The 19273-nt window shown below is 38.2% G+C and overlaps 2 protein-coding genes across 2 annotated transcripts in view; one reads left to right on the top strand and one right to left on the bottom strand.

The window, feature by feature from the left end:
• Positions 1-3469, bottom strand: part of GAB3 (GRB2 associated binding protein 3) — an 80431-nt gene extending 76962 nt beyond the window's left edge. The window contains exons 1-2 of the mRNA XM_054839730.1: positions 2907-3469; positions 1012-1076 (exon numbers count right to left, since the gene is read on the bottom strand). The gene's annotated coding sequence lies outside the window, so the exon portion shown is untranslated. The remainder of the gene's footprint in view (positions 1-1011; positions 1077-2906) is intronic.
• A 106-nt stretch (positions 3470-3575) lies between these two features.
• Positions 3576-19273, top strand: part of SMARCA1 (SWI/SNF related, matrix associated, actin dependent regulator of chromatin, subfamily a, member 1) — a 34742-nt gene continuing 19044 nt past the window's right edge. Inside the window, exons 1-14 of the mRNA XM_054839725.1 lie at positions 3576-3767; positions 8134-8220; positions 10814-10980; positions 11893-11993; positions 12109-12209; positions 12502-12681; positions 13130-13285; positions 13537-13668; positions 14424-14492; positions 15255-15364; positions 16052-16278; positions 16841-16962; positions 17361-17513; positions 18875-19007. Of these exons, the coding sequence (XP_054695700.1) occupies positions 3672-3767; positions 8134-8220; positions 10814-10980; positions 11893-11993; positions 12109-12209; positions 12502-12681; positions 13130-13285; positions 13537-13668; positions 14424-14492; positions 15255-15364; positions 16052-16278; positions 16841-16962; positions 17361-17513; positions 18875-19007 (1834 nt within the window). The 5' untranslated portion in view covers positions 3576-3671. The remainder of the gene's footprint in view (positions 3768-8133; positions 8221-10813; positions 10981-11892; positions 11994-12108; positions 12210-12501; positions 12682-13129; positions 13286-13536; positions 13669-14423; positions 14493-15254; positions 15365-16051; positions 16279-16840; positions 16963-17360; positions 17514-18874; positions 19008-19273) is intronic.

The raw sequence follows: 19273 nt of genomic DNA, 5'->3' as shown, positions 1-19273 counted from the left end.
CTTTAGCTGTTCTGGGGGAAGGTACTGAATGTACGATACAGTTCCAGAAATAATTAAACAACAGCAGGTACGAGATGGTTTACAAATCTAATGTATATAATTTTTTCCCTATTCTTAATCAAATCAGCTTTACGACTGAGCAGCATTCATATTAAATAGTACGTAGGCTGCAGGATCACCTTGAAGTCCCGACTCCCACAGTACAGCTCGGTGTGGCCACCTAGAGGCATCTGACAGCGGTACTGTCACTTGTAAATTGGATTTTCATGTAGGGAAGACACAAATCGCAAACGATATTTAAGACACCTTTTATTAGTTAAGCTGTTCTTACCCATAGATTCAAGTTTTTACTGCCAACAGCAGATAACTATCCACTCAGTGCATTCACATGGTTCAATTACACATACACATGCTAAGTCACTTGGTTTGTGCAACTGCTGGGAGGCCAACCCATCTGCTTACTAAAGTGCTCAGAAAGTCTTTGAAAGGCTCCTCTTTTTTTCAGCAGGCACATATATATAGTCCTATCGGCTTCATTTGTATTTAGCAGTCATAGCCACCACTTTCTGTGACACAGAGTGACACAACCCGTTGATGCTTGTGCGCGCTGGTGGCCTTGTATGGATTTGGCAAACTCTTGGTGTACTGAGTTTAACTGTTCTTGTGAATTCAACAGGTCTACTGGTCTCTAAAGCCTATCAGTTCTTGGGGGATTTTCACACGCTATCTCTCAGCATGTACTATTTCTTTTTCAGCCTGCTTTTGGTAACATTTCTCCATCCACACCCATAGGTAGGTACCTGTACAACTCATCCACAAAACTCACATAAAAGGGGCTTTTATAGCAACTTAGTTTATGAAGTAATTCCACAAAATATTAAGATTTATTTTAAAAAGTTACCCAAACCCAATATATCTGTGCTACAGAAATTAAGATCACTACAATCAGTTCCCTGTTTGGGAAATGTTGAGCAGTCACAGTCCAAGAATTCAAAAATCTTACGGTCTTACCTAGATAGTAACGAAAATGTCCCTGGATCCATATCTCATCAACTCTTTACATATTTCAGCAGTGTCTGAAACATAAAAGTTGTTAACGGCAAGTCTAAGTATATGCAATTTCTCTTTTTGTGTCTGACAAGAAAATGTAATTCTCATACAATATGTCAAGTGCCATCTTTCTGAGTTGGACAGAGGAGGCCTTCTTAATTGCTGTGAAACCTTAATGTGGAGATTATACATTCAGCCCTGGTGATTGTATCTGGCAGATTGTAAAATAAGGAGTAATAAGCCTGGGAAAACAAAGAGCTAATACCTAAATCTACAACTTTAACATGACAACCAGCCCCCTGCCTCCCAACCACAGAAAGAAAAACCAAACAATTGGAGAAATTCTGTGGAATTTTGAAATATATGAGTACAAAAAAATAGTATATAAAGTAAGTACAAATAAGCACTTCACTACTTTTTTATAATTAATTAGATTATCACATGATAATACTGTTGTATGACAAAGTTTCTTTTTTCTGTCTGTAGATTCACAGGAGTACACAAAACAGTCTAAAAGAAGCAACTAAGAACATCTATGCAAAATGCCAAATGCAAATGTTAAGCACACAAGCAAAAAATATCCAAAGGGGATCTTTCATGAAAGCAGCAGCTCGATTGTTTTGTACAGCATGTAATGTTCCTGTGAATTTCAAGTAAAAAGCAAGCTGTGACAAACACTTGAGAGTGTTTTGCATAAAGAGAAGCTACAGGCATTTGAAACTGAAGTAGGAAAGTCAAATATTAAAAATGGTTAGCAAGCTATTTTCTGTAAAGGCTAAGAACAAACATGCTGTAGACTGGAATTTTCCCACCTTAGAGACTTTTTGCATAGCTAACGGTAAGCTTCATTTTCTAGATCGCCCTGCTTGGAAAAGCTATTTGGAGTACTCTTTCAAAACCAGTCATGTCACTCTGCTCAATTGTGCTATGAAAAATGTACTTCCCAAAGCTTTTAAAAATAAATCATGTGGAAGGGCTACTGCAGACACTGTGGGCTTTGCTTTGTTGCAAACTATGCAACAGACGCAGAAAGCAATAGGGTGCTAAATAATTTGGAACAGCACTGTTATTGTTTTGCAGCTGTTTCACAACACGCAAAAGGGGAGTTTAGAGCTTAAATCTTATATGTTGGACCATAATTTAGATACTGAATTTCAGAGTAATCAGGCAGTCATGGAAACAGTTTAGACGTACAGTTACTCTTCACAAAATGGCACCTTATTGGAGTCAGTGTATGGATGGAGGTCAGAGGTCTTTCTAAATGCGGTGTATGTGAGCTGCAGCTTAGTTGTTGAGTTGTGCAAAAAAAATCCTGATAACAGCTACTGAGTTTTTTATTGGGATGAAAAAGCTTTTGTTGCTCATTCTGCCTACAAAGCTAGGGTTTCATCTATTTGGACAAAATGCTCAATATTGCCTTTGTAAGTAATTACCAGGTAAAATGGCTGATTTGGAGCTTTTGGCTTTTTAAGCCTGCCATCTCAAGGATTGTTTTGGAATCCTTTAGCAGTATAAACAAAGCTACCGCTCAGCAGCTGAGAATCTGAACATCTTGCATGGACAGTCAAAAATGCGTGCATTGACAGTAACTGAATCGAGCGGCTTCATTAGTGCAATTTTCAATATGAAATACACAAACACTGCTGAATTTGAGATGGCTTAAGGAAAAAAAAAAATTCCCATAAACTGCTCTTGCTGTGGGAGCTCCACTGGTACCTCTTAGCCCTGCAGATGTTAAGAGATGATTTTCTCTCTCAAATACAGCCTGGGGCATTTAGGAAAACACACTTGCTATTTGCAACAGAGTTTGGAATCAAGGAAAATGAACTGCAAGTAGAAAGTTTTCTGACCCGTACCATTCTGGTTGTTTTAATATCTGGCTCCTGCAGCACCTCATGCTCTTGTCAGCTCTCCATGTCAGCACCCATGCTTCCTTCTTTCACAACAGGTGCTCTACGTGGCTGCCAGGGACTCTTGTCTGGGAAGACACGGGAAGGAGAGTGCATCCTGCCCCTTGATTACAGAGGCCGCAGGTGGGACATGGAAGGGACCTCAGCAACGGTTGCACCAATTCAGGCCCCTCTAGTCCAGCGTTGTCTCTGAAATACAGTGGATGCCCGGGAGGCCCTGAGACAGCACAGTACATCATAACACTGGCCCTGGGCATCTCCAGAGCTGTCGCTTATGTATGTAGCGTCCCTGACCGCTTTCTCTTCTGTGAGCTGTGGTGTCACTCTAGAGGACAGGAGGCAGCGAGGCCACTGATGGCTGCAGGCAGCCCTTTGTGCAGCGCCCGGTGGGGAATGGCCAGGAATTGGTCCCGGGAGCCTTCCCAGGGGCCCCGCTGACTCCGCAAGGGGAGGCCTTGCTTTCTTCCCCCGCCTGTGGCGCAGCCGGCGCCCCGCCATCGCGCCCCGCCATTAGAGCCCTGCCCGCCTCAGGCAGCACGCACCCCACCACCACTCCACGGGAACGGCGCGACCCCGAGCACCTCTCGCGGAAGTATCGCGAGATGCGGGCGGGGCGGGCCAGCGGGAGGGGCGGGGCCGCGCGGTGTTTGGGGCGGAGGGGCCGCCCCTTGCCCCCCCGCCCCGGTGGCTCCGGTACCCGCCGCGCACAAAATGGACACCGGCCCAGGCGGCGCCGTCCGTGCGGATGGCGAGGTGCCTTCCACCTCCGCCGCGGCGGCCTCTGCACAGGAGCCCGGCACCGAGGAGGTACTGCTCCGGGGTGGGGGGGGAAGTCCTGCGGGCGGCGGAGCCTCCTAGGACGAGCGCGTCTGACCCCGCCGCCCCCCTCCTACAGCCGCCCCTCGGGCCGCGCCGCCCCAGCCCTGAGGCGGCCGCCCGGGCTGCTGGCAGCGCACCGGCCCCTCTGCCGCAGTCCGTGAGGGCCCGGCCGAGCCGGAGCCGCGGCCCTGTAGGCCGGCCCCCGCCCGGACACACCCCCCCGGCCCCGCCGTGCAGGCCGGCTCCCCGGTCTGTCCTTCAGCATCCCCGTGGCAGCTGCCGCCATCCGTTCGGTTCTGGTGCCCCCTTCCCAGCCGCGCAGCCCGGGCACGCCGGTAACTGGCCGTTTAGGCTGTCCTCCCGTGCCGTGAGCCGGCTGTGCCCCGTATCGCCCCGCAGCCTGTGCCCTGCTGCGGGGCCCGCTCCCGTATTCCTCCCCCGCCCTGTTGTTCCCCTTCCCCTGTCCCGGAGCGGGATGGCGGCCCTGGGCCGGGGGTGTCGCGGCGGCGGCGCGGAGAGTTCGGGGCTGAACCGGTCCGTCCCAGCCCTCAGGGCTTCAGCCTTCCATCTGCCCGGCTAAAATGCAACCGGGATGCAGAGTAAACCCTTCGGAAGAGAATGTATGGCTGCCAGCCTCCTCCCTTTAGCTTTTTTTGGGGAAAAAAAGATTACAGGCCAAGAGCCAAGGAATGTAAAAAGTGACGTGTTTAGGTATCCTTGGAAACGGAACAAGATTTTGCCTGAAGAACAAATATTATAAAAACTTAGTGATAATGATGACTGTGTGTCATATTTTTATGATACTTGAGAAAACAGCAGAAATATTGATATCAGTGCAATCAGAATTTTAATTCCAATCAATGAAAGTCCATTTTTGCCTGAAAAGAACGCTTGATTCTTTATTTCATTACTTATGTATAGAAACAGCTATGAGATACCATACAGTGTAATTCTGAACATTACCTGATTGTTAAGGGGAAAAAGTTCAAGGGCTATTGCTGTATTGGCTGCAGTTTACTCTGCAAAATTTTATGCATGTCAACTGATAAAAAGTCCATACTAAATGTTTAGACAATGCCTGTCTAGAGAGATCGTATGAAAGCAGTGAATGATTTCAAATATTATCAGTGTTGTGCTACTGTGCCATACTAGTCAATATGTTTCTTAAAAAAAAAAAGTTTTGCTCTTGAGTTTTTATTCAGACTGGAATTTCACTTCACGTTGGGCCACAGGTCTGTTATGTAGGTACACAGTTAGTTACACCATTGGCATAGTAATGGCATATAATACAACCTGTTGTGCTCTGTTCCCCTCTCACTGTTTTACTTCACTATAAAGTCTTCCTTGTAGTAGTAGTACCAAAACAGGGTGTTAGTGGCTATTTGGAATGTATTTCCACATTGTATATGTGAAATAAACACAAAAGGAATCCTTCTAATTCTTAATGCATCTGTTTAAAGTTCTCAGTAGCACAGTTCATAAGGGTAAAGTCAACTAAAGCAGCAGCAGTTCTTATTCCCAGTCATTTATTTAGGTGTTCGGGTGACCTACCCAATGCAGGACTAACTATTGCACTTAGCAGATAGCAATCTTTCTCTCAGCCTGAAGTTAGTAGCTCTCTTTAGTTAGTAGAGATTTCAAGAAGTATTTTGGATCTTTGGAATACTCAAGGTCTGTTGTTTTTGAAACTGGTCCTGTTTCTTGTAAGGTGTCTAAATGACACCAGTTTTCAGGGGACTCTTATCTAGGGTTTACTCTTGAATGGAAAACTTCTGTAGGGTAGAGGCAGATTGTTACCAGCTAGCTCCCTGAGTTGAAAACAAGAGTACTTTTTTGCTGGTTAATTAATGGTTTGTAGTGAGGCTTCTGCTGATCCTCCTGTTTCCTGTTAAATCAGCCCTCTAGATGCATTGTGTAAAGTTTCTAGGGTAAAACTTGATGAAATATTTTGTGGTTCTGTGTTGTATTAGGTACATGATCCAGTTGGTAGTGAGAGAGAAGTATTATTATTCAAATCAAAATTTAGTAATTGACAAGGTCTAGATTTTTAGAACTCAGAACATTATGCAGAAGTAAGTTTGGATGTGACATTCATCCTTACTACCCATCTATCTCCACCAGCACAGAATAGTATTGTAGTGAACCTACAGCGTATTCTTTTTCCTTGTAAGTTGTGAGGAAGAGAAAGGGTGTTGGGATGCATGTGTCTTAAGTTGTTTGTCTCCTTCATCAGCTTTTGACAGTCTCCTGTTTGTTATTTCTAATATTTGGGGCCATCAATGTTCATTATGCAGAAACACTGCAATGAGGAGTGGGGGGACAGGGAAACTGTATTTTGCCTTGAAAGGTAAGGTGTAAGATGTAAAGTTACTGCAGCCACAGCACTATAAAAAATCACATCACACTGTTTACTTCTTTAACTCAGTGTGTTATTCACAAATACTTCTTTCTGAATAAATTTGATTTTTATGCGACCATAAGTTGTTGTCTTCTGGGGAAATCTGAGTAACAACAGAACTGGCATTAGAGCTGTCTGCCTTGGGGCTTAGGAAGATATTGCATTACATTTTACTTGGAAAACTTGCAGTTAAAAGGCATTCTCATAATACTGAGGAGTTCTGCTTTGTCCAGGAGAAACTTTAGACAGACAGCTTCTTACCAGTAGCATGTATCTATGTAATTTATTTCTAGGGGAAGCGAGGGAGACATCTGAAATGGCCTACTGTCAATTCTGTTTTCCTCTGAGGAGTATTTTGTCACTTGAATAACAAGGATTGGGCCTGATATTAGCACTGGCAGTCTCTCTTCTTGGGATGTATGTTATATAGTACATTTGTATATTAACACCTCCATTACATTATATCTGACCTGCTCTTTGGCATGTTGGCGTAACAGTCTGCTCCTAACACTGTGTTCTGAGATGAGCTGATTGTTAATGTGATTGAAGAAGCTGTAAGTTAATAGAACATTTCTAATGCTACCTATTTGCAACATGATCACTTGGCCTTGCCAAGCTGAATCATGCATTTATAAAATCATTAAATTGTCCAACAACTTCATTATATACTTAGTAGTGTTCACCTTTGCAGATAATTATGCCTTTGGGCCAAAACTTGAAAAGGTGATCTCTGACTTCAGAAAATATGCCTTCCATTTGCACGATTGTGCTTAAAGTTAGAGTAGGTTGGCATATATATTCATCAGTAACAGTTCTGAAATTTTAAGTGTAATGTTGCTTGATGGACTTTTACATATTTAGTCCCAGTTTGGTCTGGTTTTGCTACTTGACCCTGAATAGTTTAGAGTAATTATTATTTCATTTTAATGTATTTACAGTAGGCTGATACTTACAGTGCTTGTCAGATTAAGACTCTGCTCTGTTACATTTTATACAAACATGCACTTTGGCAGTTCCTTTCAGATTATTCAGTGCTTATCAAAAACTTTTTTATAACTTAATGCATTTCGAAAAATATTTAATACTACTTTTACTTGCAGGAGGTGTGTAAAAAGGCATACTTCAAAGACTGAATTAGGGGAAACAATCCACTAAATATTTCTCCCATAGTTCTCTTCTTAAAAAAGATATTTTGTCAATATCATGGCTTTTGCCAGCTCTTTTTTTTTCTTCTTTTTTTTTTTAACATAGCAATGTAGTGGTTGAAGTTGTGGAAACTAGCTTTGAGCTTCCCAATAGAAGACAAAAATGAATCTCTTAAGCTACAGAAGTCAGCCATTTTTGTTACAGTTTCTTAAATTTTTCATTTATAGTAAACAAGGTAGTTCTTTTTTAACTAAGAGCATACCATGCAGTTGTTGCATGGTTGTTTGATTTGGTTGTTTAATTTGTGTTAATTTTGTAGTTACACCTGTGTTTCCAAATTAACTCTGACTGTTCATCTAGAAGTGAAAACAAACAAAACCCAACCAAGATGCAAGTGCCAGAAATTTGCAGTTAGGAATTTTACATTTAGAAATCACATTTAATTTTTTTAAAATATCTTTTCAAGATAGTAAATTCAATTATGGATTTAAAACAAGATCTCTGTGAGAGATTAAACATCCTCTTTCAGTAGTTTCTTTCAATGCTTTCAACTTGGATCCTATTTGTAGAGATAAACATGAGGATGAGACAGATCTTCAGCTTACATTTTATCTGGTCATACCTCCTCTTTAGTTTCATCATGGATATCAGGTTCTGGTTTGGGTGAAATAATATGATTAATGCAGTCACTTCATTTTGAAATAAATATTTTTTAAAAAGTAGTGTGCTTATCTTGTTCAGTTTGATGTCTTTTTGCTTTAGTAAGTAAAGAAGCTGATATTTATAAAGTATTTAAAATTTGAATTCCAGAAAAATGATCCCCCATTTCAACTCAAACTTCCTCCAAAGGCAGCTAGACCTGAAAAAGAAGTTGACCCAGAATATGAAGAGAAGATGGTAAGTGTTTTCATGACAAAACATACTGTAGTTTTTTATAATGTTTGTTTACTTGAACTAGAACAACAGTTACAAGGAATTATTGTGGACTGGATGCGTCAGAAAAGAAAAATCAAGATTCATTTAAATGGCTAGTCCAGTGTGGTGTTTCCCACAATGGCTAACAAGTAGGTATTTAGTGAAGAATATGAGAGCAGAGGAAGCAGATGGTGATAGTTCTGTTAAATACTGTTCCACTCTTCCAAGTATTTTTGTCTGCTTGATTTCTGGAGTTGGAGGCTGTGGTTTTTAAACTCAGTAGTTGTCAGTGGGTTTTTTGGTGGTTTTTTCTTCCCATGAATTCGTTTGCTTGTGTTTTTTTTTTCCTCTCATGTAAGTTTAGTTACCCACACTCCAGTGGTAAAGAGTTTCTATTCAATTTAATATTTAGAACTTTCCCCATTTGATTTTGAATCCATCTCTGCTAGTTTTATTTCATGACCCCTTGAATCATGTCAGAGGCACCCTTAACCTACTTCTTAAATGAGAGAAATATTGAAGCTGCTGGTTTCTCGTCATATAAAAACATAAAGGTTTTAAATGTTGATATGCCCCATAATATATTTGCCATAACAATGTAAAAGAGGATCTGTGACACAAATGAAGGAAGCTTGTAGTGCTGGAGAAGAGAGATAACAGGGTAACTTCTGTACTACAGAGAAGAGGCAGAAACAAGGAGGACATTGTAAGACTTGTTCTTGAATCACACATGTAGCAAGTTCTTGGTTGAAGCTGGTATCTATATCTTGCTGCTTTTTTTCTTAAAAGCTTTAACATTAAGTAGATGCCTAATAATTACAGTAGAGTCTGAAAGAATTGGATACTGTAGAAGCCAGGGAAGAGTATCACTGTTAGACATAGATAAATTGATACCTACTTGTAGGAATACTTAATTTTTAGCCAATGAGAAGACACACAAGTAAATCTGTTCATTGAGAATGAGTTGAGTAAATAACTAAACTTGGTTTCACAGTAATACATGGTGAATTTACATCTTTCCTCAATCAGAGTGTTAATTCAGTTATTCTAAGAGGCAAAGGGACTAGGTTTCAAAAATATCTACCTTTCATCAATTGTGCAGTTGTGAGCTAAACCTTTACTATTTATCAAAGCATGCTGCTTATACCCAGCCAGTAATATTGCAGGCAAAAATGTATATCGTGAAATTCAATATAGAACCTTACCAGTTATGGCTAGCTTGCCAAAACCATCGTGTATTATTAGTTTAATATAAATCCTCTGAATGGATTTGTTCTTATCCTGTATGTCCATAAACATCCATGTCTTTACTCCTCTTTTAGATTTTTTTTTCCTAAAAGTTTTACTTGATAATTACAGTTTACATGGTTTTCCAGTTATTTACACAAATGGTCCAATAATGAATGCAAGGGAAAAATAGTAGTAATATTTTTCCAGGATGCAAGATGTTTATTCGCTGGTAAGTGGTGCACTATTAAAAGAAATGCATTGCCCTCATGTGGCAAGATCATGCATTGCATGTCAGGTTCATTTTTATTGCCCTTTTCTTTGGTTTGTGTTATTGCTGTTAGAGCACTTTTTTTGCATATACGTTACCTGCAAAAAAGCTTTCTGTTTGTATATTTCTTAGAAAGCTTATGGTACAGAAATGCAATTTCACTTTTGTAGTTTATATCAGGATATATAAATGAGGTCCCATGAAAATTGCTTTAAGTGGTACAGTGTTACATGATGCTTAGAAATGGCATAGAGAAAGAGCTAACAACTGCAATGTCAGATAGTGTTTGCATTTTATAGTATTTTTCTTAAATCTGTAACATGTTGTCTTTTAAATATAGAGGACATAAGTTTTGCTGTGTTTATATAGTGAAGTGCATATGCCTCATTGATATGGCAAATCTGAAATGATTGAAATTTGAAATCTCACAGCAAAATTCACAAACTTCAGTGAAAGCAATATTGAGCTGGTGCATCCATTACTTTAGTCATACTTCTAAAAGCAGAGCTACCACATTATTTTCTTGGATCAAATCCAGATAGCCTTGAGGCTGATGGAAGTTTTGCCTGACTTGACCAAGGTTAGGATTTCATCCCTATGTCAGAACCTTAGTTTTTTCTTCATCTTTTGTAGACAGTTCTTTAAAGCATTCCTTCAGTTGCCTGTGTGCCATGCAGACTTAAGCAATCTATACAACTAAACTGGTTTTGGGTTGTTTTACTAATCTTTGGGTTTTGAGTGGGGATGAGTTACTGCGATGAGGTTATCAAGTCCTGCCGTGTCTCCCAGATTGCTGTGGTATTCATGAAGGATCATTTGAACTACCATGTGTTGCCATTGGGTGCTCTAAAGCAATCCATGCTTAGCTGTAAGCTGAAGCAGCTCAAGAGCTATTTCATGATGCTTGTAGCCCTCTGAGTTGGCTAACAGTAGGCAGATGGTTTTGTCAATCTTTCCTCATGTAAGTTGTTCTCATGAGCGTCTGAATTCTGTTTCTTAACTTTTCATCATAAAAAAACTGTATTTTTATTATTGATTTTTCTTTTTTTTTTAAATTCTCCCCACTTTGGAAACTAGAAAGCAGATCGAGCAAAAAGGTTTGAATTCCTCCTGAAGCAGACAGAACTTTTTGCACATTTTATTCAGCCTGCAGCACAAAAATCACCAACATCTCCATTGAAAGTCAAGCTGGGACGGCCACGGATGAAGAAAGATGAAAAACAGTGTTTGATTTCAGCTGGGGAGTATGTTTTATTTTTATTTCTGACTTTTTACACTTCTAAATGAATTACGTATTTTAACATATCTAGTTAGTTGCATAGAGATTGTGCTTTAAGTAAGTCCAGAACTTCTCCTATCATAATTTCTTTAAAAGCTGGTTGGTGTATGCATGCTTATCTATCAACTTTAGTATGACCTTGGATCAAGAATACATTTTTAAAGTAAATTGCCTGATTCTTGCCACTTATCATGCTTTGGTCCGTATTGTGGAGTGATTTTGGAGCACATGAATTTCTTTTGCATGATGCTGAACTAGATTATGCACTCCAGAAATGCACCTGATGTGCTCCAGCTGCTAGTGGATGTGCCAGTGGGACCAGAGTGGAGCTAGAACAAGTTGAAACAAGACAATGTTCATGTAGCGGTGGATCTTGGATACTCTGCACCCGTTGTCTTGCTCCAGCAGTCTGTCTGTATTAGTCGGTAATGTAGGCATAGCCTGCATCTAGTGTTTCTCAGGGATCTTGTAATAGCAAGCAACTGTTTTTTGGAACACTTACAAAATGGCATTTTCTATTTCATAAATCTTTTTTTTAATTGAATATGTGATTCTTCTGAATGGTTTAGTTATCAAGTAATTGATTCTAAGGCCACCACTGATACGTGTCTTGTATTTCTGTGTTGCTCATTAAAAAGTACCTTAGAGAACTTATGATACTTGTCAGAGTATAGTTACGGCTGTGGAGGACAGGGCTTCATATCAGCTTTTCTAATTAAAGGGAAAACTTATCAGCAGGATATGATTTTGGTCAGGTTACCAAAATGCACACATTGTAGATTAATGACTGTTTCTGTTATAATTTGTCTCTTTTGATTTTATGGTCAGTGTTTTGAAATTATTTCACATAAACATAAATCTTGGATTCCTTCTTTAGTTACCGTCACAGGCGCACAGAACAGGAAGAAGATGAAGAGCTGTTGTCAGAGAGTCGAAAAACATCTAATGTGTGTATTCGATTTGAGGAGTCTCCTTCATGTAAGTATTGTATCGACAGTTTTCTGATTGCTTTGATGTAATTAAAATCTGAGCAGATTGCAATTAAAATTTTCTACTTAGTATTTTTCTACTTAGAGGAATCTTACATTTACAGATGTGAAAGGAGGAACACTAAGAGATTATCAGGTTAGAGGTTTGAACTGGATGATCTCATTATATGAAAATGGTGTTAATGGCATTCTGGCAGATGAAATGGTAAGCAGTAATCTTTTGTAATTTTTGTGGTAATTATTGAGCAAAATTCAACATTAAAGTGCCTTATAGTATTTAATGTATATGCAGCAGTGTGCATCATTCTGCAACAGTTAGATTTTTCGCAACTGGAATCGTAATGTAACGAAAGAAATTGTATCGCAAGCATTTGCTGTGCAGTTTGCTTTAAACAACTTAAGTGGCAGAATTATATAGTAGGAAAATTGTTTGAAACTATTTCAGCATGGTATTTCATTTCAGCAGGTTTCTTTCCCCCTCCTCTTTGTCAATGCAGGGTCTTGGTAAGACTCTACAAACAATAGCATTATTAGGCTATCTGAAGCATTACCGAAACATTCCTGGGCCACACATGGTCCTGGTTCCAAAATCAACTTTGCACAATTGGATGAATGAATTCAAACGCTGGGTTCCATCATTACGTGCTGTTTGCCTTATTGGAGATAAAGACGCCAGAGTAAGTGCTCTACATTTCAAAGATGTGTGTGTTATTTGTCAAAGCTAGCATTTGGGGATGTGGAATTCTCGCTAAGCTACTTCCTTAATTACAGTGGTTTTTAAGTAATTACAGTGGGGTTTTTTTTACACATGGTGTAGTGGGGGACTTGGCAGTGCTAGGTTAACGACTGGACTGGATGATCTTAAAGGTCTCTTCCAACTTAAATGATTCTATGATTCTATATTTAATTTTGAATAGGAGAAAACTTTTGTTTTGCTTAACTCCAGCTGGTGATCTGTCTGTGCCTAAAGTACAAAGGATTGAAGGGTTTTGTTACATAAACATGTTTCAGTCCTTTGTGTGCTAACTTAGTGCATCAGTAATGTTGGTGGAAATAGGTTTCACTGAATTCCATATGAACTGTTCATATTTATAAACATTTATAAATTCAATTGTTCTGCTTCAGGCTGCTTTTATCCGTGATGTAATGATGCCTGGTGAATGGGATGTTTGTGTTACATCGTATGAAATGGTAATTAAAGAAAAATCAGTCTTCAAAAAGTTTAACTGGAGATACCTGGTAATTGATGAAGCCCACAGAATAAAGAATGAGAAGTCTAAGGTAAACTCAAAATTATTTGATACTTTGAAGATAGTTTAACAAAAAAGATAGCATCTGATTTTAGCAAATTTAAAGTGTTAGGTGTGGTGTGGGTTTTTTTTAAATATAAGCCATAAGCTATTTAGTGGTAAATATGAATTTCATAGGCGGCTCACTGTCTTTTAAGTCTAGTTGACACTGTTTCAGAAACTGATCAAAATTCATTATGCTTAAGTGTATATGATGATGATAACTATTGGTTGTATTTCTAGCTGTCAGAGATTGTACGTGAGTTCAAGACGACAAATCGCTTGCTGCTTACAGGAACTCCTTTACAGAATAACCTCCACGAGTTGTGGGCATTACTCAACTTTCTTTTACCTGATGTCTTCAATTCTGCAGATGTAAGTTGAGGTTTGGAAGTACAGTCTTGTTCTTGTTATTTTGATTCCCAGACTGCTATCTGCAGAAGAGAAGAATGACCAGCCTAATAAGAGACATATGATGTGGAAGACCTGGATTCAGTAGAAGCTCTGTGGCTTACCTAACTGTAGACTACTTTTTTTTGCTCTACCTAGTTAAAACAGTGCATTCTGTTAGTACAGATAAGGCCTCAGGCCAGTAACAGCAAATGTAATACTTCAAATAGTTCAAGAATTATGCAAAGTGGAACAAAATTTGAGAAGGCAATGAGGAATATGAAGTATCCAAATAGGCATAAGTCTTTTTTCACTTAGAATTTGAGTCATCTTCTCTTTTAGTGTTAGTATTTCCTTGTACTTGTATTTCTTGCTTCCATTGTTTTTGCTCTATTGTCCATCTCATCTACTTAAGGATTCTGGCTTCTTTTTCTTACCTTCTTGCTCCATCATTACACAAGCGCTAAGGGGAAGAACTCTGACACTGCAGTGATGAGCGTGGAAAACCATTGTAAGTTAAGCAGAGTAGTCGTTGTTTGTGGAGTTAGTCAGTTGACTTGAATATTATAACATACTGGAGAGCTTGCACAGAATTGTAGACTGATTTTTCTTTTGCTTATAGAAGTCATTTGTCTCAAGATTTATGCCACTCCCAGCTGGAGTGGAAGAAAGTCAATATGTGTCTGTTAAAACTACAGATGACAAACTATTCATACCAATTGTGCTGTTTCTCACCACAGGATTTTGACTCATGGTTCGACACTAAAAATTGTCTCGGTGATCAGAAACTTGTAGAAAGACTTCATGCTGTAAGTAATTAAAGCTGTAATCACATGTCATTGTTAGCATACACAGTGTAAAAAAAGAAAAATAGATTTTTTTTTTTCCCCTTCATCTTGAAGGTAAGGAGATGACCGTGATGGTATTTAGCTGCAGAATTGCCCAGCAGAATTTTCATGAATTAAATATTGGAACTTACTATTATAAATACTGCTTTTTGTAACATTACTGTTTGAAGGCAGACAAAATCTATACATAAAATGTGTAATGGTGGATTTTGAGATCTTTTTGAAACCATTTGTTATTGTGAACAGTATACTCATACACATCATGCTAGCCTGAATAAAGGCATACCTTTGCCTTTGTTTTACTGTACATGAGATAAAAGACGCTTTTCATCATACAGTAACAAAACAAATTAGAAGGAAGTACAACATACACTGCTTATCTTTTGAAATGTTGGTGTATTTTGTATACGCTGCTAGTGGAAATGAAACAGCTTATGTTAAAAGGTAATAAATAGATTTTTATAAGCTTATGGGTTTGGCCCTTGCTTAGGATAATTGGGATGAATATGGTAATCTTTATGTAGTGTTACATATTTATGTGTGAACTGAGCTTGTTAGTGGACAACTTCATTTGGCAGACTAGCAGAATTTTTCTGAAGGAATCACCGTGACAGCAATATTGATTAGTTCTGAATAAATATCAGATAATTGAATCTGTTAATTTTGTATTTGAGGCAATCAATTTCATAAATCTGTCTGTGGACAAACTCTTAATTTGTGTAGGTTTTGAAGCCATTTTTATTACGTCGCATAAAAGCCGAAGTAGAAAAGAGTTTGCCTCCAAAGAAGGAAGTAAAAATTTATCTTGGGCTCAGCAAAATGCAGAGGGAATGGTGAGTTATTTACATCAAAGTAAGATATTTTTTTTCCTGATAGCCACTACAGCTCTTCACACTGATTTTTTTTTTTTTTCCCCCCTTGTAGTTGCATGTTAAGACAGTCAGATGGAGCAGCCTATTTATAGCTGTCTGTGGGGCTTTTTTAAAAGATGCACAAGTTACAAAGAGCTCAGGAAGGGTAATGAAAAGAGTTGGGAAGAAGAAAGCAGAAACTTCTTTTCCTTCCTTAATTTTTCTTGAACGTAGGCCTACTAAGTTTCCTCCTTTTGATCCAAGTATATATGCACAGGTAAAAGTCTGAGCTGAAATTAAAACAAAACCTTGAGGAGCCACATACCCAGAAGAAATGTGAGAAAAGGAGCCAGGTCAGTGTAGCAGCTTCAGTCAAATGATAGCTTTAATCTGCTTTGTAGTGCTAAAATGGAAGTATAAGATAACCCAGTAAATGACAGATCATTGTCACTCACAGACAAATTGACTTTCGTATTTTGGTACCGATTTATAAATCCTTATAAGAAATCAGATGTTTTTGTCAAGTTTCATAATAATATAGCTCATTATTATATAAACAAAGCAAGCTCCCACATCCAAAAATAAGTAATTGGGATATTGCAGGGTTTCATTCATGTTTTAAATACCAAATAAAAACTGAGTTGTTCAAAATTGCCTGTAAAACTTCAGGTATACAAGGATCCTGATGAAAGATATTGATATCCTGAATTCAGCTGGGAAAATGGATAAGATGCGTCTGCTGAATATTCTGATGCAGCTGCGGAAATGCTGTAACCATCCTTACCTATTTGATGGTGCTGAGCCAGGCCCTCCTTACACCACTGACACACATCTCATCACTAACAGTGGTAAAATGTTAGTTCTGGATAAACTGCTAGCAAAACTCAGAGAGCAAGGTGAGTACCGTTTATGAACAGGAATGATCTGAATGCTTGTTCTAAGTAACACTACTTTCAATAAATTGCATAGATTCATTCTTGTCTTTCCTCCAGTGAATGCGTTCATTACTTTCAGTGAAGTCTTCATTGAAAATAACTTTTCTGTAGATCTTAACACATAGAGGGAAGAAAGTCTTACAGGAATGATGAGGAAGACTAATAATATGGAGAAGTAGAAGGAAAGGAAGAGCAGAGCCTCCCTTCTGGTGTCTTTAAGAAAATTTCTGATGAGAGGATTAGTTTCTTAATGTCAGTCATCAGCTAATTATCCTACCATGGTTTTGAGTGTTTTGTTTTTTCAGCTGTGTATTTCTTCTGTATAAATTATGAAATAATCCGTCTTTAGAAGTTAAATCAATACCAAAACAGTAACTTCAGAAGAAAGATGTATTTGAGTAAGTTAGGCATAGTACATAATACTTCGCACAAATTCTTACTTGTGCTCTATAGTAGGCTCTGTGATAAGATTAATGTGAAAACATAAAACCAACAACAAAAACCTTTTGTGTTGCTCTGTCAGGTTCCAGAGTTCTACTTTTTAGTCAGATGACTCGCTTACTGGATATTTTGGAAGACTATTGCATGTGGCGTGGATATGAGTACTGCCGGCTTGATGGACAGACACCACACGAAGAGAGAGAGGTGAGAAAGTTGTATACAAACAAGAAAAGTCTGTTTTATATATATATATGTAAGTAATAACTTGTAATCTACTATCTAAAAGTAGCTACATCATTGTTTAAAGTAAAGCAAAAATGCTACAGTTCAAAAAGGCTGCTAAGAGTATACACTTTTCCTAACCAAAGTCCACAGTAAAGTAGGTTTCATTAGTTCCTCAACTAAAGGAAAAATGTCCTATTTTGTGGACTCAGAATGGATTTTTTTCTACCTATGCAAACCTACAGTTTCTATAAAAAATTAATTTCGATATGAAAATTCTGTAAATTTCAAAGAAATTTCATTGAAAAGCCACCAGCATGTTGGAATCTTGTTTGAAAACTCTGATACTTTAGTTACCCTTTTTTTTTTTTTTCTTTTAGGAAGCAATAGACACATTTAATGCTCCCAACAGCAGTAAATTCATTTTCATGCTGAGTACCAGGGCTGGAGGTCTTGGAATTAATTTGGCAACTGCTGATGTGGTCATTCTCTATGATTCAGATTGGAACCCTCAAGTAGATCTGCAAGCCATGGTGAGTTAACTCCCTAATACACATTTGTTTAAAGTTGTCATTGTGCTATTTTGTATAAGTGTTTCTAGAACTTGCATTCTTGTTTATTTTCTTTACTTTTTGTGTTTAATACTAAGGAACTAAGGAATTGAATAAAAGGGACATGAACAGAATTGTGGAAGAAACTGTAGATTTTTCTTTGTAAATATCTGTCTTAATTATTTTTATAATAAGATTACTTCTGTCAAAATACTGTATCAGTACTGTTTATCCATAGAATTATCCTTAACTCTGTCTTTCCAGAAGACATCAGTAAACAAATAACAGAGGGCGGTTTCCAAAATAATAGCAAAGAATTAAAAGCATGCAGCTTTAGATTCTTCCCTTTTGGGAAGCTTATGCTTTTGCAACCCACCTTGTTTCTGCATAAGTGTAAAATCATTTGGTGGCGACGCCAGGGAAACAAACCCTTATCTTTGGGTTAAACATACTAAAATCTTCTGAGTGCTGAATATCAAAAAAATCAAGTCTAGTTTTTCATGTGGAATAAAAATCACATGATTCTTCTTGCATGATTGGGGAGGTCGGATATTTGTCCTGTGGTTTGTGGGGTTTTTTATTTGCTTTTTTTAAATGAACTTAAACACATCAAGTATTTACTGTAAATAACTCATCCTTTCACTGTGCATGCTGGCCCAATAGTAGACCGACTTTCTGGAAACTGCTGAGTGTGATTTGTGAGCTTTAGTAGGATTTTCAGGAAGAAATGAATATTATGCAAGAGAGTAAAAGCTTTAACAACTCATGTTTAAAGGCTAGTCAGAAAATCCTGGTACTGACAGCTTGAAGGCCAGTTGTTTATTATTTTGTCCTCTTAAATAAAGTTATTTTTATTCATGTTTTCCAGAGAGAATAAACACAAGTTTTGTTACAAATAAGTATAGTATGTTAGTCATACAACCTCATTTTCTGTGTATTGTACCTGTAGTACGTGAGCTGCACATGGAATTAATATACTCAAGCCAGGGATGCCAAAGCTTCAATACTTATCTCAAATGAGAGAATTAGTTTGAAAGCAGTGCAGATGTGCATATGTATATACTGTTGTATCTCCACTTTCCTATTGCAGCCTAGACAGACATTCAGTTACCTTAATTTACAGTGAGGTAGATGCATTTATTTCTATAGAATGACCCAAACTTAAAAGGTATAATAGCCAGATATAAGTAAATATTACTATACTGGTTTTATGGTTTTGTATACTCTTGAGTAAGCAAGGAACCAAGAAATATATGCTAGTTTCAGTCTGCTGTTTCTGCAAGCTAACTGTCTATTGCTTGTGAGTTTTTGTTGCTGAACACTCATTGATTTATGTTTGTTAGGATCGTGCGCATCGTATTGGTCAAAAGAAACCAGTACGGGTGTTTCGACTAATCACTGATAATACTGTTGAAGAGAGGATTGTAGAAAGAGCTGAAATAAAACTGAGACTGGACTCTATAGTTATACAACAAGGTATCAACTGCTATATATGTTTGTCTGCAACAGAATTGTTCAGTCCCTTAAAGTATGGGTTAAATAACTGTACAAATGTACAGTATGAGAGAAAGCAGGCCTTGTGTATAATAGCAGTACACTAAAACAACCTAAGAAACCATGATGTACAAGTTATTCATTTGTTCAGCTGAAACTTTTGAAAAAAAAAATTGTTTTCCAGATTATTTAATCTGGGCATAGATCAATACTAAGACTCTAAATGAGGAAAGCAAACTAGACCTGAA

Source organism: Grus americana, chromosome 12 (genome assembly GCF_028858705.1).
Source record: "Grus americana isolate bGruAme1 chromosome 12, bGruAme1.mat, whole genome shotgun sequence".
Taxonomy (NCBI): domain Eukaryota; kingdom Metazoa; phylum Chordata; class Aves; order Gruiformes; family Gruidae; genus Grus; species Grus americana.
This window is presented reverse-complemented; position numbering and strand designations above follow the sequence as displayed.